The following is an 18,753-nucleotide window of genomic DNA, read 5'->3' as shown; positions in this document are numbered from 1 at the left end:
AGCACAAGGGACTTAATAAGATAATTAACATGACAGGTGAAACACATGAGGGCAAATCAAAAACCATGGCAACTAATGACCTAAGAGAAAGGAAACATGAACTGGGAGGTGGAGACCCAGATCTTGAGCTGAAGAAACTGGTCCTGGAGGTGGAGCCGCAGGGATGAGCGGCCGGGGTGAAGCCAGTGTGCCGGAGGACTGAGGCAGACCCGGAGGGAAGGAGGAGCCTAACAGAGCCGAAAGGGTGGAGGGATGAGGAGCGGCCGAAGGCACGGAAGTCCACAGTGGAGTCAGACCGACTACTGACAAAGGCGGAGTCAGAGGGACGAGGAAGCCCGGTGAAGCCGGAAGGAAGATGGTCCCTGGCGGAGCCAATGGAGCAAGGAGCCAAGGTGGCGCCAACTGGTCGATGGGCCAAGGAGGAGTGATGGGCATGGAGGATCAAGGTGGATCCAGAGGGTCGACACAACAGGGTGAAGCTGGCGAACAGGAAGTCCAAGGCAGATCCGAGCTGCTAAGAGGAGTCAATGAAGGGGGAGTTGAAGTGCTGAAGGGAGCCAGTGGAGACAGTGTTGAAGAACTGGGTAGTATAGGCAGAGGATTAGGAGACAGCCTCCTAGACCGATAAAAGACAGGCAGAGAGTTCAAAAATGGCCCCCTTGGCCAATATGGGACTGGTAGAGAGTCCATAAACGGCCTTCTCGGCCAATAAAAGACAAGCAGAGAGTACAAACACAGCCTCCTTGGCCAATATGGGACTGGCAGAGAGTCCAGAAACAAGATACAAAACAGGCAGAGAGTTCAAAAACGGCCTCCTTGACAGATATGGGACAGGCATAGAGTTAAAAACGCTGATAGAGAACAGGCAGAGGAGGTGGGAGTGGGAGCATCATAAATCACTCTGCCATGGGTGCTGGGAGATGAAATAAGCTTGGTGCTAATCTATTCCTCAATGTTTACAATGGGCTGGGCTCCACTTCATCCCTTCATCCCTCCACCAATAAACTCAGAGGAAGGGACACAGGGACTGGCTCACGCACCTAGTCAGCTCCTCTTTAGGCTCGAGCTCCAGGATGATGGTGGTCTTAGGGGTATGCTCCATTGAGAAATGATGGCTGACTCACACACCTGGTCAGACATGGATCCTTTAGAGTCTGAGTCTGCTGTGGGCTCTGGCTCTTCATTCTCGTGGGGCTTCTGATCTTTCATTGCGACGGCACATGCTCTAAGTGGTCCATAGGGGGCGCTTCTGATGAAGTGTGCGCTGCAGGTGCTAGTGGGTCTGGATCCTCCTCACTCTCTGTTCATGTAGGGGCATCCGCGCTGATGTAACACCCACTCGATGAATACTTGAGGCCGACGTCGTCGAAAACTGAACAGGAAACAGTGCAAATCTAAAAACGTAACAACTCAAACAAAACTCAAACCCAGAACAGATGTTACATTAACCAGTTGTTAAAAATTCTTCTGTTTTAAGCTCTGTGTTGTTGAAGCAAAGCAAGAGACTACAGAGATACAGATAATACAGAGATCATCTGAACTCTGCCTGACCTGGATAAATAATTAGTCATGACTATTCATTAAACATGCAGATGATGACATTAAAGAGAGTGTGTGCTGAATATGGATATGACTGATAATGTGTGTTTTCTCACAATGTGCACAGAGCGACTATAATAGCTGCCAGTGGATTCTCACACAGGAAACAGGAAACAGTTTGTGGTCTTGTAACTGAGATCGAACTTCTTCTCACGCCCTCAATGATCAATGATTTAGCTGCCTTTTTCAAAGCATGTTGGAAACGACATGCAGCACACATTCAGGCCTTATGTCACCTGTATGTCTTATGTCAATGCATCAGTTATAAAGCAGTGCCGCAGTGTAACTTCTGTGAACATAACAAACACTGTGGATGTTGCTGACCCGTTCACACTTTAGACTGATTACACATCGTGTGTTTCCACAGAGATCAGCATCAGTGAGAGACGCCGACAACAGACAGAAGGACGGCAAGTGTCAGTGAAGAACCCAAGAGAAACATTAGAGTATGAAAAGAAGAAGAAATAAAGAAATGTGAGTTTAGATTTGAGCCAAACACAATTTTGACACACACTAAATGGCCCACATGGTCTATTGTATTCCAGAGATGTATGTATATAGACTGTGCATGTATTCACTATTTTTATCCACTTTTTTTTTTTGCTCCATTAATGTGAGCTCATAAAGGATGAAGTTTAAAGCAGGTCATTCTTTATTCACAATATGAAACATCTTCATCAAAAACAGCAACAACAACAACCAAAAAATATTAGTCCTGGAACTCTAATGTAGAAGTTAAAGAATGAGAGGAACGACAGAGGAACAGGAAAGACCCATATAGTGTCATAAAGCCCTTCTTTCACAGACCTCAAAATAACCAGATATTACGTTTCCTGCATGCTGACGATATCAAAAAACAATCTGCCCAGTAGTTATGATGTGGCAGAGGCCAATTTCATATGCCAAATGCATCATTTACCTCCAGTTAAACACATAAGAATCACTGTTTGCAAAGGTAATGACCATTCAACCACTGTCTTCTGGAGCAAGAGAACCAGGAACAGAGTTTAATGTGTGACTATAATCACAGGAGAGAGTCGACTGAATCACACTAGACTTGACGTCACACTCATTTTAATAACTCATTGCGTCCAAAAATGTAGAAATATGCAATCTACTCCACTTTACTGTAATGTTGCAATGCTGCAGACTTAAAGTTTGTATTCTTTTAATTCAGCTGAGATGTTTTATTAGTGAGATCAAACATACAATTGTATGTAAAATATGTACAATTTCTTTAGAAGTGTGACTTAAATTTGAGAGGATGAACAAAGTGAGGACATGCATACACATTAGAGGTTTTAAAATGCATAGTAGAGAAACTCAGAAACTGCTGTATCTCTGTGGTGTGAGAGTGTTTGAGCCCGTAAAGGGTCTTTTGTGTCAGATAACATTGGGATTGTTGACACATGCAGTCAATACGTTAAAGCGAGTAAAGCTTCAGCTCAGCCTTAACACTTAGCTATGCACTTGATCAGGTGCCGACAGAATTCTCAAACAGACATTCAAAGAAAAATATACACCAACCTAAACCTACCCATCACAGAAAACTTTCTGCATCTTTACATTTTCAAAACACTTCTTTTTGTATGCTTTATAAGCTGTTTTCTTCATGAGGACCAAAAAATGTCCCCACAAGGTCAAAAATGACTGGTATTACAGTATTATCCTTGTGGGAACATTTGTTCCCCATAATGTAGGGAATACCAGGTGTACACACACACACACACACACACACACACACAAACACATTTAAAGTGTTACCTGTGAGTACTGTCTGCGGAGACTGAATCGCTGAACCATCCTGACTGACAAACACTGAATGAACACAAGCTAAAAAAACACTTTCACCCACCCCATCTCTCTCTCTCTATCTCTATCTCTATCTCTCTCACATACACACACACACCACATGTGTACTTATCTATATGGGCACATACCGTACCACAGACTTCTATTGTTTTTATATCTACTTTAGACAAGTTTAAATAGTAGTTAGATAATATTTATACTTTTTGGAAATAGTAGCATATTATTTGCACCTCAGTGTATTGTAGTACATTACAAAAAAAAGTATGCAATAATAACATATTCAGTGAATATGTTTATTTTTGTTAAAATCATAAATGGATGCTGCCTTTTTGGGACATTACTTGTCTCAGTCCCTGAACTTTCTGTAACTCTCACTGTATTGAACCTGCTGATCAGTAAATGAAGGGAACTGTGGTTAGGAGCGCAGTAACCATATGATCTGCTCACGTCACAGTCGACACCACATCCGGTTGCAACTACACGCCTATTAAATACCCCTCAAACAACCCTTTTCAAATATTTTCTTCATTTTTATTAAAAATAAACCGCTCTCTGTTCTGATATGAGATGGAAAAAGGGGACAGACGATGGTTTGTTATTTAAACGAAGACACATCTGTTCCCAAAGTATAGCTGTATCTACACGCAAAATATTTTTAAAATTATGTGCACTAACATGAGAGAAAGACATATTGGTAGCCTAATAAAATCTGATTTATCTTGGAGCGGGTCACCTCATGGGGCCAGGCACATTTAGACAAATCATATGAACATACTTGTTTTAAATCATTAAGCCTCCCTGTTATTTCTGCAATGGCACAGCTAACTAAAAACAATATGGGGAAGAAAAAATTAGTGCAACTTCCCTTTCATCCAGACCTTAAACATGACACAACAACACAGTAATAAAAAGATTGCTGTCATATTAGTAATGTATGTCAATAATAGTTTTATTATTATCCAGTCTGAGCTTACAGAAAACCACTGAGTTTGATCACCTAATATATGATTTAATCACACTCACAGAAGTTGAAAGAGGTATTGCTTCAGTTATACATATATATTTATAGTCCTTAAATTAATGATGCAGCTCATATTAATTCTTAGATAAGTTGCTAAATAAAGAGTACAACTACAAAAGATTATGTGAGTTTCAGTGCCTAATGATTTGGACCATCATAAATACAGTGGTGTGTAGTAGAACAAAACACTCTATACTTGTTTAAAACCCACAGATTTTATTTCACTCATGGCAGGGCAGCTGTGTTACCGTATCACCACAATCACAAACACACAAACACTGAAATATGTATGCACGTGACGTCACCATCGGCCGGAGTGACTGAGGTTACACCCCGAGTGGCGAAAAGAGGTTTTCAGCCGTGAAAAACACACAAAACACATCTAAAACGGGAAAGAGTTGCGATTGACTGTACAGATAGATTTGACAAGAAATATGAGGTGTGTTTTTACAGACTTCCGAAAGCTACAGAAAAGACAAGCAAATAGATCGCTGCAATTCACAGAAACAGCTGGACTCCAGGCAGAGAAACACAGATTTGCAGTTATCATTTTGTGTCAAAATGATGAATTTTAATGTAAAATCATACCATATATATTGTATTGTTATATATTGTATTGACAACTCATCAATCAAATATTTTCCATCTTAAATTCTGCATAACTGGGTGTTTTTAAATAAACACTGACAAAAACTATACAAGCTTTAGGACTGGATGATATATATAACATTAATATAAGTGATCACCCAGATTTAGACCTACCTATATTGTATTTATATAAAGCGTTTAAAGGCAAATTGATTTCCCCAGCATCAAAATCAGGCACATATAAATGTCAGAAACACGATTCCTGGCTGCATATCAATATTCATGGATCACTGGATCTATGGTAAGTTGTAAGGAATGCTATCGATTCCAACCTTTAGTTTAAACTGATAATCATTTGTTTTACTCGTGTTTTCGCATTTTCCCCTACTAAATCCAGTCATTCAGCAGGATCTTTTGCCACTCAATCTGGCTGAGGGAGCACATTCCGGCGGGAAAAAGTGACATCAATGCATACCCTCTATAGCAGGCGTGGACAAACTCGGTCCTGGAGGGCCAGTGTCCTGCAGAGTTTAGCTGCAACCCTGATAAAACTCACCTGCATGTAATCCTCAATACCTTGATTAGCTGCTTCAGGTGTGTTTGATTAGGGTTGGAGCAAAACTCTGCAGGGACAGTGGCCCTCCAGGACCAAGTGTTCCCACCCCTGCTCTATAGAGTGGTGCAGATAGGCCAAAATGCAGAAGCGAGTTAGCATTTTAACACTTCAGGTTCCATCATCCCAAAGTCAATGGTTTTTTTTTTAATGGGATTTTGTTTAAATGGCTGAAATAAGGTTTGTGATGAACACAAGCTCAAGACACTTTCACGTTTTATTCTAAGACATAACATACATCAGCATCAAAAAGGAGTTTCTTAGAGAAAAATTGCAAAGAGTTTGAAGTTATCATCATCTACAGTGCATAATATCATCCAAAGATTCAGAGAATCTGGAACAATCTCTGTGCGTAAGGGTCAAGGCCGGAAAACCATACTGGATGTCCGTGATCTTCGGGCCCTTAGACGGCACTGCATCACATACAGGAATGCTACTGTAATGGAAATCACAACATGGGCTCAGGAATACTTCCAGAAAACATTGTCGGTGAACACAATCCACCGTGCCATTCGCCGTTGCCGGCTAAAACTCTATAGGTCAAAAAAGAAGCCATATCTAAACATGATCCAGAAGCGCAGGCGTTTTCTCTGGGCCAAGGCTCATTTAAAATGGACTGTGGCAAAGTGGAAAACTGTTCTGTGGTCAGACGAATCAAAATTTGAAGTTCTTTTTGGAAAACTGGGACGCCATGTCATCCGGACTAAAGAGGACAAGGACAACCCAAGTTGTTATCAGCGCTCAGTTCAGAAGCCTGCATCTCTGATGGTATGGGGTTGCATGAGTGCGTGTGGCATGGGCAGCTTACACATCTGGAAAGGCACCATCAATGCTGAAAGGTATATCCAAGTTCTAGAACAACATATGCTCCCATCCAGACGTCGTCTCTTTCAGGGAAGACCTTGCATTTTCCAACATGACAATGCCAGACCACATACTGCATCAATTACAACATCATGGCTGCGTAGAAGAAGGATCCGGGTACTGAAATGGCCAGCCTGCAGTCCAGATCTTTCACCCATAGAAAACATTTGGCGCATCATAAAGAGGAAGATGCGACAAAGAAGACCTAAGACAGTTGAGCAACTAGAAGCCTGTATTAGACAAGAATGGGACAACATTCCTATTCCTAAACTTGAGCAACTTGTCTCCTCAGTCCCCAGACGTTTGCAGACTGTTATAAAAAGAAGAGGGGATGCCACACAGTGGTAAACATGGCCTTGTCCCAACTTTTTTGAGATGTGTTGATGCCATGAAATTTAAAATCAACTTATTTTTCCCTTAAAATGATACATTTTCTCAGTTTAAACATTTGATATGTCATCTATGTTGTATTCTGAATAAAATATTGAAATTTGAAACTTCCACATCATTGCATTCTGTTTTTATTCACAATTTGTACAGTGTCCCAACTTTTTTGGAATTGGGTTTGTACTTCTGGCAACTGCATTTATGCTTCAAAATCCATAAAATTTGTGTTCATCTGTGATAATTATCTTGATGGACAAAATGTGTAATTATCATAAACTTTTGTTGATCACAGAGCTTATTTTTTTTTGCAATAATCCAAAAGCCTATGGAAAATCCTGCTGGGTTTTTATCAAGGGAAGCAGTGTGATGCTAACTGCCTACAAAGTGACATCATACCTGCACCACTCTATACGTTTTGTGTGTAGTAGCGCCCTCTTGTGCTCATACACAATTTTCACCTTTTTTTCTGTATCAGGGTTTCTGACTTCTCTGATCATGTGGATCTCTCTTCAGGATTATGAACTGACAAGCTCAAGCTCCACCCTCTAATTTTTTTTTTTTTTTTTAGTTGAAATCTTGGTTAATTTTGTAATTATAAAAAGGTGCAGCACACACACACACACACACACATTACTCACCCGTTGTGCGTGGCTGGTGGACTGGAGGAATGATGAGATGATGAGGACTGTCTCTGCTGCGACAGGTGTATCAGTGCAGATCCCTTTAGAAAGCACTTCTGGCACACACGCCTTCAGCTGACGCTCCTGCGGGTCGCCGCCTCTCCTCATGATCACTGGACACTTCAGCCCACACTGCATTCTGGGTGATTTATAACAGTGAATGCTTGAGCGCAGTGTAATAAAACAACCGGTACTTTGAGTGAGTAGCTTGTTCATCATATTTAATTTCATATTAAAGCCACAGAACTTAAATTACTTCTACTTTATTAGCAACCAAGAGCATGAGGGTAAATCACATGATATCCTCGTTTGAATTTGTAGGTGTCTGATACACTATGAGAAGTGAGAACTGTCTGTCTTGACTGTAATTATTTCACTCCTCCACTGACCGCAGTCATCTACTCTCGCCTACTTCAGATGAGGCATTTGATATTTCAAATGAGCCTAGTGATTTGTAGTTGATGACCACAATATAATGTGGACTTCTAACTGATGCTTCCTCATTAGTCTTGTTAGATGAACCACCTGACAAACTCAAATTCTTTGCAGCTGCGTCTCAAATCTCATTCTTCTCTACTAAATAATACGTGAAAAACAGTATGTGACAAGAGTAGTATGTCCAAATTTACAGTACTCATAAAAGAGCAGACAAAAAGTTCCCAGATGACCTACTTCTTCTGGCGAGTTTCTGAAGTGTGCATATGATGGACACTTTACTATCCCATGAGACCACGGGAGAGGATTTATGAATGGAGGTGAAGCAACGCAACTGATGCCGTAGGTCGCATGATAATGACAACATGATAAATGTACTACGTCCACATCACATTCATTCTGCACACATTCATACTATATACACAACATATTTTTTTAATGGTTGCAAAGTACTATTCAAAATAAGTGCCTAAGAGAGTATGTGATTTCATCATTTCATAATCCTAAATGAGTATTAGGTGACATCATGCTTTCTTTTTCAGATTTTTAAAACTTGATTTGGTTCAATGTTCTTTCAACCAAAAGTTATCTAGAACACTATTAGGAATAGGTATACAGTGGGTACGGAAAGTATTCAGACCCACTTAAATTTTTCACTTCTTTGTTATATTGCAGCCATTTGCTAAAATCATTTAAGTTCATTTTTCCCTCATTAATGTACACACAGCACCCCATATTGACAGAAAAACACAGAATTGTTGACATTTTTGCAGATTTATTAAAAAAGAAAGGAATATCACATGGTCCTAAGTATTCAGACCCTTTGCTGTGACACTCATATATTTAACTCAGGTGCTGTCCATTTCTTCTGATCATCCTTGAGATGGTTCTACACCTTCGTTTGAGTCCAGCTGTGTTTGATTAAACTGACTAGACTTTTAGGAAAGCCACACACCTGTCTATATAAGACCTTACAGCTCACAGTGCATGTCAGAGCAAATGAGAATCATGAGGTCAAAGGAACTGCCTGAAGAGCTCAGAGACAGAATTGTGGCAAGGTACAGATCTGGACAAGGTTACAAAAAAAATTCTGCTGCACTTAAGGTTCCTAAGAGCACAGTGGCCTCCATAATCCTTAAATGGAAGACGTTTGGGACGACCAGAACCCTTCCTAGAGCTGGCCGTCCGGCCAAACTGAGCTATCGGGGGAGAAGAGCCTTGGTGAGAGAGTTAAAGAAGAACCCAAAGATCACTGTGGCTGAACTCCAGAGATGCAGTCGGGAGATGGGAGAAAGCTGTAGAAAGTCAACCATCACTGCAGCCCTCCACCAGTCGGGGCTTTATCGCAGAGTGGCCCGACGGAAGCCTCTCCTCAGTGCAAGACACATGAAAGCCCACATGGAGTTTGCCAAGATGGTGAGAAATAAGATTCTCTGCTCTGATGAGACCAAGATAGAACTTTTTGGCCTTAATTCTAAGCGGTATGTGTGGAGAAAACCAGGCACTGCTCATCACCTGTCCAATACAGTCCCAACAGTGAAGCATGGTGGTGGCAGCATCATGCTGTGGGGGTGTTTTTCAGCTGCAGGGACAGGACGACTGGTTGCAATCGAGGGAAAGATGAATACGGCCAAGTACAGGGATATCCTGGACGGAAACCTTCTCCAGAGTGCTCAGGACCTCAGACTGGGCCGAAGGTTTACCTTCCAACAAGATAATGACCCTAAGCACACAGCTAAAATAACGAAGGAGTGGCTTCATAACAACTCTGTGACTGTTCTTGAATGGCCCAGCCAGAGCCCTGACTTAAACCCAATTGAGTATCTCTGGAGAGACCTAAAAATGGCTGTCCACCAACGTTTACCATCCAACCTGACAGAACTGGAGAGGATCTGCAAGGAGGAATGGCAGAGGATCCCCAAATCCAGGTGTGAAAAACTTGTTGCATCTTTCCCAAAAAGACTCATGGCTGTATTAGATCAAAAGGGTGCTTCTACTATATACTGAGCAAAGGGTCTTTCTGTCAAGGTTTTTCTGTCAATATGGGGTGCTGTGTGTACATTAATGAGGAAAACAAATTAACTTACAGTAAATGATTTTAGCAAATGGCTGCAATATAACAAAGAGTGAAAAATTTAAGGGGGTATGAATACTTTCCGTACCCACTGTACCTAGGGTGGCCAGGGTTAGATATCAACACTAAACCTAACCTTGGCCTCACCCCAGACATCCGGCTATAAAAGAGGCCAGCATGGCATTGCTCATGTAGATTTGTTCTGGGGAGCCGAGACAGCATCTCAAAACCCCCAGTGGCAGTTCCGAGTTGTGGCATTAGGGACACAACGTCTCTGTTCATTCCATCATGGAACGAGGGTTACAACAGTAACCAAGACGCTCCCTTTCTGTCAGTCACTTTCAACATTGTGTTGAAGTTCTGACTCTATATATTAAACACCACAGCTACTGAACTGTGTCGCGAGCCTCAGGAGGTAGATGCTGGCAAGCAAATCGTGCCAATGACAAATACACCCAACCCATTCGCAACCTTCCAACGCCCAGGGGCCGTGACCTCGAGTCTTCCTTATTAGATGACTTACCAATGAAAAAGTTCACTTCAGCTGTAGATAGCCTTTTCTGCAAATTAAATTCTGAATAATCACACAGCTGAGCACACCTGGTTGTTAATGTTGGAAAGAGTTCTCCTCCTCAATGAGAAAGGAACACTACGGAAAGAACCACATCCTACCTAATGGGGAGGTCTACATGTGGAGAATACCTCCTATGGACTTACTGGAAATAATACAACATAGGGAGAAACCGGTGACCGGCATTAGGGAGTCACTACATATGGAGCACTAACCCAAATATGTGGGCTCACCTGAAAAGGGCACACATCAGGTCTGGTGGTGAGTTCCTCCGCCAAACTCCTCTACTGAAATGTGCTTTAATTATGGAGATAAGTGGTCCAAGGTTCAGCAACATGGGAAACTTTAATTTGAACCTAAAAGCACATGTTATCACCTCGGAGAGGGGGAAGGCTCTGATGCAAGCACTACATCCTACTCAGTCATCTGAGTCCCCAGAACTCTACAGCTTTACAGATGTCTGCTAGTGAGGCACCATTCACTAAGGCTGTAGAGGTAGCGATGCCCCTAGTGGGGTGGGCCCTCACTCCCATGGAACATGGTAAGCCAGGAGAATAGCGTCCACAATCCAGTGGGCCATTCTTTGTTTGTAGACAGCCTTCCCCTTCTGCTGTCCTCCAAAGCAGACAAAAAGCTGATCTTCTAAAATTCTGTGTGTGATTCAGGTAAATGCACAAAATGTGCAACAGAGATCATCAGGAGGGATTAATTGCAAAGTCACAGCTTGATCCCTGAAAGGGGTAGTGGGAACCTTAGGCACATAGCTGGGGTCTCAGGACCCGGCCCGAACTCTAGGCACGTGTTGTCAACAGAGAGGGCTTGAAGGCCCCCCACCCTCTTGACAGAAGTGAGCGCAGTCAAATGGATCTTTCTGTAGGGCCTCTAGGACCAATGAGAGATCCCAAGAGGGGACGAGGCACAGCCTTGGAGGGTTCAACCTCCGTGCGCATCTTAGGAACCTAATAATTAAGTTGTGCTTCCCCACCAATTTGCCATCCACGGTGTCGTGATTGGCTGCTATTGCAGACACATACACCTTCAAGGTAGAAGCAGATAGGTGTCTCTCCAGACCCTCTTGGAGGAAGGACAGCACTGACCCAATCTCTGTGGGGCTTCTCCTTGGGAAGAACACCAAGGGACAAAAAGGCGTCACTTCACTTTTGTTGAGGGGGCTCTGGCTTGAGTAATAATGGCATCTGTCACCGCTGGTGATAGCCCTCTGAATTCCTCCTCATCCCATCCTAGGACCAGACCTGAAGGTTCTAGAGGTCTGGGCGTGGGTGCCAGATTGTGCCCTTCCCCTGATAAAAGAAAGTCCTTCCTCAGTGGGATTCACCAGGGAGGGGCTACTGCTAACAGCAGGAGCTCCGAGAACTACGTCTGGTTGGGCCAATAAGGCGCAACCATCCGAACCTGTTCTGCGTCCTCCCTGACTTTAAACAACATGTGTGCAATGAGGCTCACTGGAGGAAATGCTTACTTGCGCAGACCTCTGGGCCAGCTGTGTGCCAGTTCATCCGTGCCGAGGGGGACCTTGGTTAGGGAATACCACAGAGGACAATGGGAGGATTCCTGGGAGGTGAACAAATCTACCTGTGCCTGGTTGAATCGACTCCAAATAAGCTGGATCCTCTGGGAATGGAGTCTCCACTCTCCCCTGAGCATCAACTGTTGTGAAAACTAGCCTGCTGTGTGATTGAGGACGGCTGGGATGTGTTCATTTTGTAATTACAAAAACTTGTGAAGACCTCGTCAACATGACAGCCATGGGCACAGATCCAGCGAAGACCACGAAATCCATTCAAGTCCTCTGCCTATGGCCAGCTTCAACTCCCAATATAGGCTGGCGTAATGTATCCAAATCGCCAAGCAGAAGGAACTGGATGAAATATTCTGAATGATACCAATCCACAATCTGACTTGTGATGCTGCCTGAATCATAATCATACAGTGTTCATTTGTTTGACCAATGGAGAACTGGCCCCTCCATTCAGTCACCTGATGGAGTTTAAGTTCCTTGCCACTGTCACCTCTGGCTTGCTTAGTTGGGGACACATAATAATTTGACTGTACTGACACTATTGTATGAAAACTGAACTGAGCTGAATGTTTTCACTGTTTTCTGCAGAGTGGCTTTATAGCTGAATTTAACTTATTTTTGATAAACTTTACATGAACTGAACTAAATGAACACAGAGCCAACCTCAGCTGATCAATGACATTTTCTTTTTAGAGCTTTACAGCAGAATTGAATTATTATCATTAAATCATTATTTGTAATTATTATCTGTTTATCTCTGTAAAGCTGCTTTAAAACTATCTGTATAGTATAAAGCGCTATATAAATAAAGGTGACTTGAGTCATTTTTTTGTTTGTGGACAAGTAAAATGTATTTAATTCATTCACCTCCTACATGGGTGTGTTTTAAATGACGTTGGCTCATGTAATAGAAATCTAGCACAAGCGTTAGTTCAAACAGGGAGCTGTTCATTCTCTCCAATCACAGTGATTCTCCTATTTAAGGTATGTGTATACTGTATATACGTGGCACTATTACTCACTTCCAGCTTAGCCATAGCTCGCAACCAACCCTCCCTCCTTGTCCTCTTATTCCATATATGTATGTTCTGCACCCTTGCTGTTCGTTGTTTTCTTTTCTCTCTCTGTTTCAAGACAAGCCTTCCAAGCAGTCCTTTTTGTACAGTCATTGTTTCAGTGTCATGCTGATGGTTCCTGGGGGTTATTACAGGCCCAGCTAATCTTAATTCATTGTAAAGCTGAACCCTGCTACAGAATACCGCTAAACCAAATGTTGTAAATTAACAAGAATAAATCATGTTTTATGTGTTTCTGACTGAAATATAGATCTTAGTAGTATTTTAAGTGATATAATAAATTTTATAAACAACTATAAAAGAGTTTTCGGCTCTCTGCACTGGCGTCAGGTGAAACCAGAAGTGTCTATGGCCATACGCAACTAGCCCATTGTAAACAGAACAATATCATGCACTGGTGTGGACACTAATATGGTTAACTTTATAGTGATTGTTCCTGGTGTGAACGCGCCTTGTGGAAGTAAATGTATCACTCTAGATTGAGTGTGCACACACACATTTTCTGTTTTTTTTTTTATAGTAGTCAGTTTTATCTATATTGCAGAGGATTTACATTTGTTCGCATCAGTGTCGGCAAACCTAACCCACACACAGAGCATTGCATCAGCCATTCAGTGCTGTGTGAAAGTGGCATTGTGTTGAGCTGAATCACATCAATGCAGGCAGTGTGACAGCACCTCTGTGGGCCGAGATCCAGTGCGTTCTGGAGAGGAGAGGAGGGTGGCACAGCTACAGACTGTACGACACATGCTTTTCTTAATGTCTGTCCATGTAGCTCTGCATATATATTTTGCTCAACATTAGCTTTGTATAGCTATAGATTTTTATTGTCTTTTACTTATTTTTTAATGGGTGAGTTAAGCTATAGTCAAGGAAAACCAGCCAACATATTCTCTCTTTACAAATGTACAAGGATTTGGGAAAGGAACTGTATGTATAATCACTGTCAGACTATTGGGTGATACATAACAAAAATGGCCATTTCTAAATTATTAGGTAATAGATGGAAAAGTATAATATTCCTTTAAGAATATGCAATATTGCTGACATTAATGCAGGTGTGGGCTTGATCTCCCAATTTTGCAAAAACACTTTGTTTTGTTGTTCACATCAGAATTCTGTTCATGGCTCAGTCAAGCACCACAGAGGAAGACATATTATAATGATAAGAAAACAATTAAACTGTGCAGTAATTAAACTGTAAATATTACTGCCAGTGTTACTGAATAAATTAGTACAAATGTTGTTCAACATTCACTTTAAACTATTTGAAGGGACGACAGATTGTTTGTTAATTAGATTTTCATGATATATTTTTGTGAATAAGACTAGACATTCTAAACCATTCATGGGAAATTTTAAATTATTCTAAGCGATTCACACACCGTTTATAGGTTTAATGGATTTGTTGTAACAGCTCAAGCTAAAACAAGCATATTTGGTATAAAAAAAATGTGTCAAACATGGAAAATATACTACTTAAAACAAACAAAAAAAATACTGTCAGACCACTTCACATACAGGATATTATCTTTTACACTTCAAATGCAGTGGCAAGAATAAAGCAAATAGAAAATTTTGGTCCCACTTTATATTAAGTGGCCTTAACTACTATTTAAATGAATCATTTGATACAATGCACTTATTGTGTACACCTGTTTTTACATTGTACTTATATTTTAAAAACACCTGCATGTAATTACATCTGTAATTACATTTATAATAACACTGTTGACCCATCCCTTACACCTTACCCCTACCCTTAAACCTACCCATACCACCAAAGCTTTCCCTAACCTTACCCGTATCCTCCTCAATATCAGCAAAAGTGTTTTGCAATTCAATATGAACCCCATAAGTACATTGTACTTATTTTTTGATGTAAGTACATAGTAGTTAAGGTCACCTAATATAAAGTGGGACCAAAATTATGTTTACCAATTACTGTTTCCAAAAAAGCAATTCAACTACAGAAGAATTGTACTGTACTCACATGGGTCATGCAGTTCCCTCTCTGCTGTGTGAACATGTGCAGGAGACGCGTCATACTGGTGATCTGACCGACACTGACTGTCAGTCAACCCACTGTGACTGTGGACCAGTGACAATAATACATGTGTGTGTGTGTGTGTGTGTGTGCGAGTGGGAGAGAATGTTTTCTGCTTTTCTTCAATATGCTGCAATATAGTACAGTATAACATCGTTAAAGTTAACTCCATCTTTACCTGCAATTATAAAAGGATTGTTTTTGTTAATACATCAATAAGTATAATTCAATAATACAATTATTTTGAATTGTGCATAACACATACTTTACTTTTGGTCGTAAGTACACCATAAAATTTTTAGTGTTAAATTACAGTATATTCCAGGCTAATATTTGCTTTACTTTCCCAGTAATTTCCCAGTAGAACTTCTCTTGTATTCAACTGCACTCTCAGAGATTTATTGTAAAAATTTTACGATCAATTTTAGTCCAGATTTAACAGTTGTACTGTAAAACAACACTCGTTTTTTTTAATTTATTGATTTATTTATTTTGTTTTGAATATCAAGTATTAATGTTACATCTTTCAAAGATGTATCTCAGCCGTTGCTTTACTATTGTGAAAAATATCCATTTACAAACAGTTATGAATATTAAATAAGTTATTGGTAAATCTTCATGTTTAAATACTGCTAAAATAAAATCTTCATATTCATGCTAACTAAGAATAGTTTGACTAAACTTAAAATCAGCCAATTAACTTATTTCATATTGTAACTTTTTTTACAGTTTTAAGCTGAGGTAAAAGCTGGAGTCAGAACAGAGGCGTTGATGGACTCGATCTACTGCGTTCTGTGTTTGATCATCGTTCTGAATCCCATCTGAACACAGTCTTTGAAAAAATGTGATTTTCTCAGCTTTTTGTTTAAAATGTTGCTTTTTTATGAAACTTTCCCATATTCAAGTGTTGATAAAAAAATATGAATAAAACTAGAATAAAATGGTTCAGATATTCATACAACAAAATATTCTGAGAGCCTCTAAAGTTTTGTGAAAATGATCAAAAATACTGCAGCTGATGGCAACATTACAAAAATTATAACTCTTTAACTCTTTCCCCATTTTGTTTTTTAATGTAAGATCACAAATGTTTTGCTTAAATCAGTGTTATTCCTTTTAATGTGAGTGATGAGTGTATATCATTGAATATTAAACTTACTTTTGATGACACGTTCCATTCTGACAATTTTGACTTTTGTACTGTGGCCAGTGTTTGCTCGTACACACAGATCATGGTTGATGACACTAGAAGAAAAGTGGATGGAAACCCGCTGTAATATCTTTTGAATGGTCGGTATGTTTTCTGTTAATGTGAGTGTTCTTTTCAGCATTTAATCACATCTTACCATTTTAAATTCCTGCAATGTCTTCTTTTGAATGTTTGGTAGTTAAAATGAATGGTTCCTCGTTATACTGATCTATCATCAACATTTGATGCAATTGCACCTTTGAGAGAAAACAAATTTATCTATTCCTCTGAAAAAAATTACAGATAAAGTCCAAAATATTGCTGCAATTGTCAATAATTCTCTAACTAGTGAGCTGGCTCTTAAGACAGCTGTTCTCTCACCGGTTTCTAAAATTCATGCGTGTGATGCTAAAGATTTATCAAACTATAGGCCTATAGCTAATTGTCCTTTTCCAGCTAAAGACCTTGAATGGGTTGTTGTTGGTCACTTACAGAAACATCTGACTACACATCACTTTTAGAGCCATTTCAGTCTGGATGTACATCATGTCATGAATGACCTTCTCATTGCTGCAGACACGGGTGCTTGCAATATTTTGACGCAGTTTGTCATTCTTTTTGAAGGATGTGTGGGTGGTTGGGCATCTCTGGCATTGTGAGTGTTTTGATCTTATCCTACAGATTGTTTCCAGTATGTTTGTTTGGGGAAAAAATAAATCTAAATCAGCATTAGTTCAGCAGGGTGTCCCGCAGGGGTCTGTGTTAGGACCCATTTCAGTTTATGTTGCCTCTTGGAGAGATCATTCGAAAGTGTGGTCTGTGTTTTCATTGTCATGCTGATGACACACAGTTTCCTGTCAGCACGCACCCTGATCTTAACTCCACAATTACAGTCCTTACTAACTGTTTGGACTAATAGCAATACAACTTTCTTAAACTAATGGTCTTTAGTACTATGTGCTAACATGTTTTGAAGTAAACTTTGGCCATATCTTTGGCTGAGACAGTAAGTGGTACCTTTTCAGTTTTATCTCCAGTTAATTTTAAATATTTACATCATAACATGATGTCCTGCAGATATAACTGTTCAAAATAAAAATAATAATAATAATAATAATAATAATAATAATAATAAAAATATATTCCAGTATTTAATGAAAGGATGGCTCCAAATGCATTCACAGAAGTTCGGCTGAATCCAGAAAATCATACACTCTAAAAATGCTGGGTTAAAAACAACCCATGTTGGGTTGAAATCGAAACAAACCCAGTGATTGAGTTGTTTTAACCCAGCGATTGGGTTAAATGTTTGCACAACCTGCTGGGTAGTTTTATTTAACTCGACTATTGTTTAATAATGACTATATTGCATGATTAAAATGAACCCAAAGTATGTTGGTTTAATGAATAACAATTGAACATTTTTCAAATTGCTGATTAATAAATGTTCACCTTTTGATTATTATTGTTGCCTCGTAATTATGTGTCTGATTTTTAATTTCCAACCTATTTTGGGTTCATTTTAAGCCAGACACAGTAATTTTTAAACAATAGTTGAGTTAAATAAAAGCGTGTTGGGCAAACATTTAACCCAGCTGCTGGGTTTGTCCATTTTCAACCAAACTTAGGTTGTTTTTAACCCAACATTTACACTTCTGAAAATAAATAAATAAATAAATAAATAAATAAATAAAAATTAAGAAAAAAACATTAAGAAATCTTTAAGCAGCAGCTTGCTGACTGAGCTAAATCATTGTCCAGCAGATGGCAGTATCATCCCAGCAAAATTTAAAGATAAAATACTGAACAAGTATTTATGTTTGTACCATGGACAGGCTAAACTGTTAAAAATAAAACATTAAATAATAAAAAAAAAGTTCCATTATTATAATTTTGAATAAATAAACTGATATAAACTGAATAAATACAGCAGACACGCCTCCTCAGATAGGCAGGAATAAGATGTTCTCATCTAAAGCCCTCATGTGCACATCTATAGACAAATAATTAATAAATAAATGTTCAGACAAGCCTGGAGACCCTGAGAAATAACATTCACTTTTGTGACAATGACTTGATGGAGTCGTAATCTTATATCAGCATCACTGTATTCTAGACACCTGTTGGTGACAAAGATTTCCCCATAATGTTGAGTCTTATATAGTGTTATATATATATATATAATGTCTGTCATAGTTTATTCATTCTCTGTACCTCATTCATCAAACACTGTGATCTGAATATGTCTGAACGATGG

At 39.8% G+C, this 18,753-nt stretch overlaps 1 protein-coding gene across 3 annotated transcripts in view; it reads right to left on the bottom strand.

Annotated features, from left to right (window-relative positions):
* The window catches only part of tmcc1a (transmembrane and coiled-coil domain family 1a), a 33,606-nt gene extending 18,284 nt beyond the window's left edge, over window positions 1-15,322 (bottom strand). Inside the window, exons 1-2 of one of the 3 annotated variants that reach the window (XM_048211175.1) lie at window positions 15,254-15,322; window positions 7,523-7,703 (exon numbers count right to left, since the gene is read on the bottom strand). In XM_048211175.1, coding sequence (XP_048067132.1) covers window positions 7,523-7,702 — 180 coding nt within the window. In that variant the 5' untranslated portion in view covers window position 7,703; window positions 15,254-15,322. Of the gene's footprint in view, window positions 1-3,363; window positions 3,428-7,522; window positions 7,844-15,253 lie in introns of those variants that run through there. The other 2 variants (XM_048211174.1, XM_048211179.1) reach the window with 2 other exon arrangements.
* Window positions 15,323-18,753: the final 3,431 nt, after the last annotated feature.

This window comes from Megalobrama amblycephala, linkage group LG12 (assembly GCF_018812025.1).
Source record: "Megalobrama amblycephala isolate DHTTF-2021 linkage group LG12, ASM1881202v1, whole genome shotgun sequence".
Lineage (NCBI taxonomy): Eukaryota > Metazoa > Chordata > Actinopteri > Cypriniformes > Xenocyprididae > Megalobrama > Megalobrama amblycephala.
The sequence above is the reverse complement of the archived record's forward strand: the minus strand, read 5'-3'. Positions and strand labels throughout refer to the sequence as shown.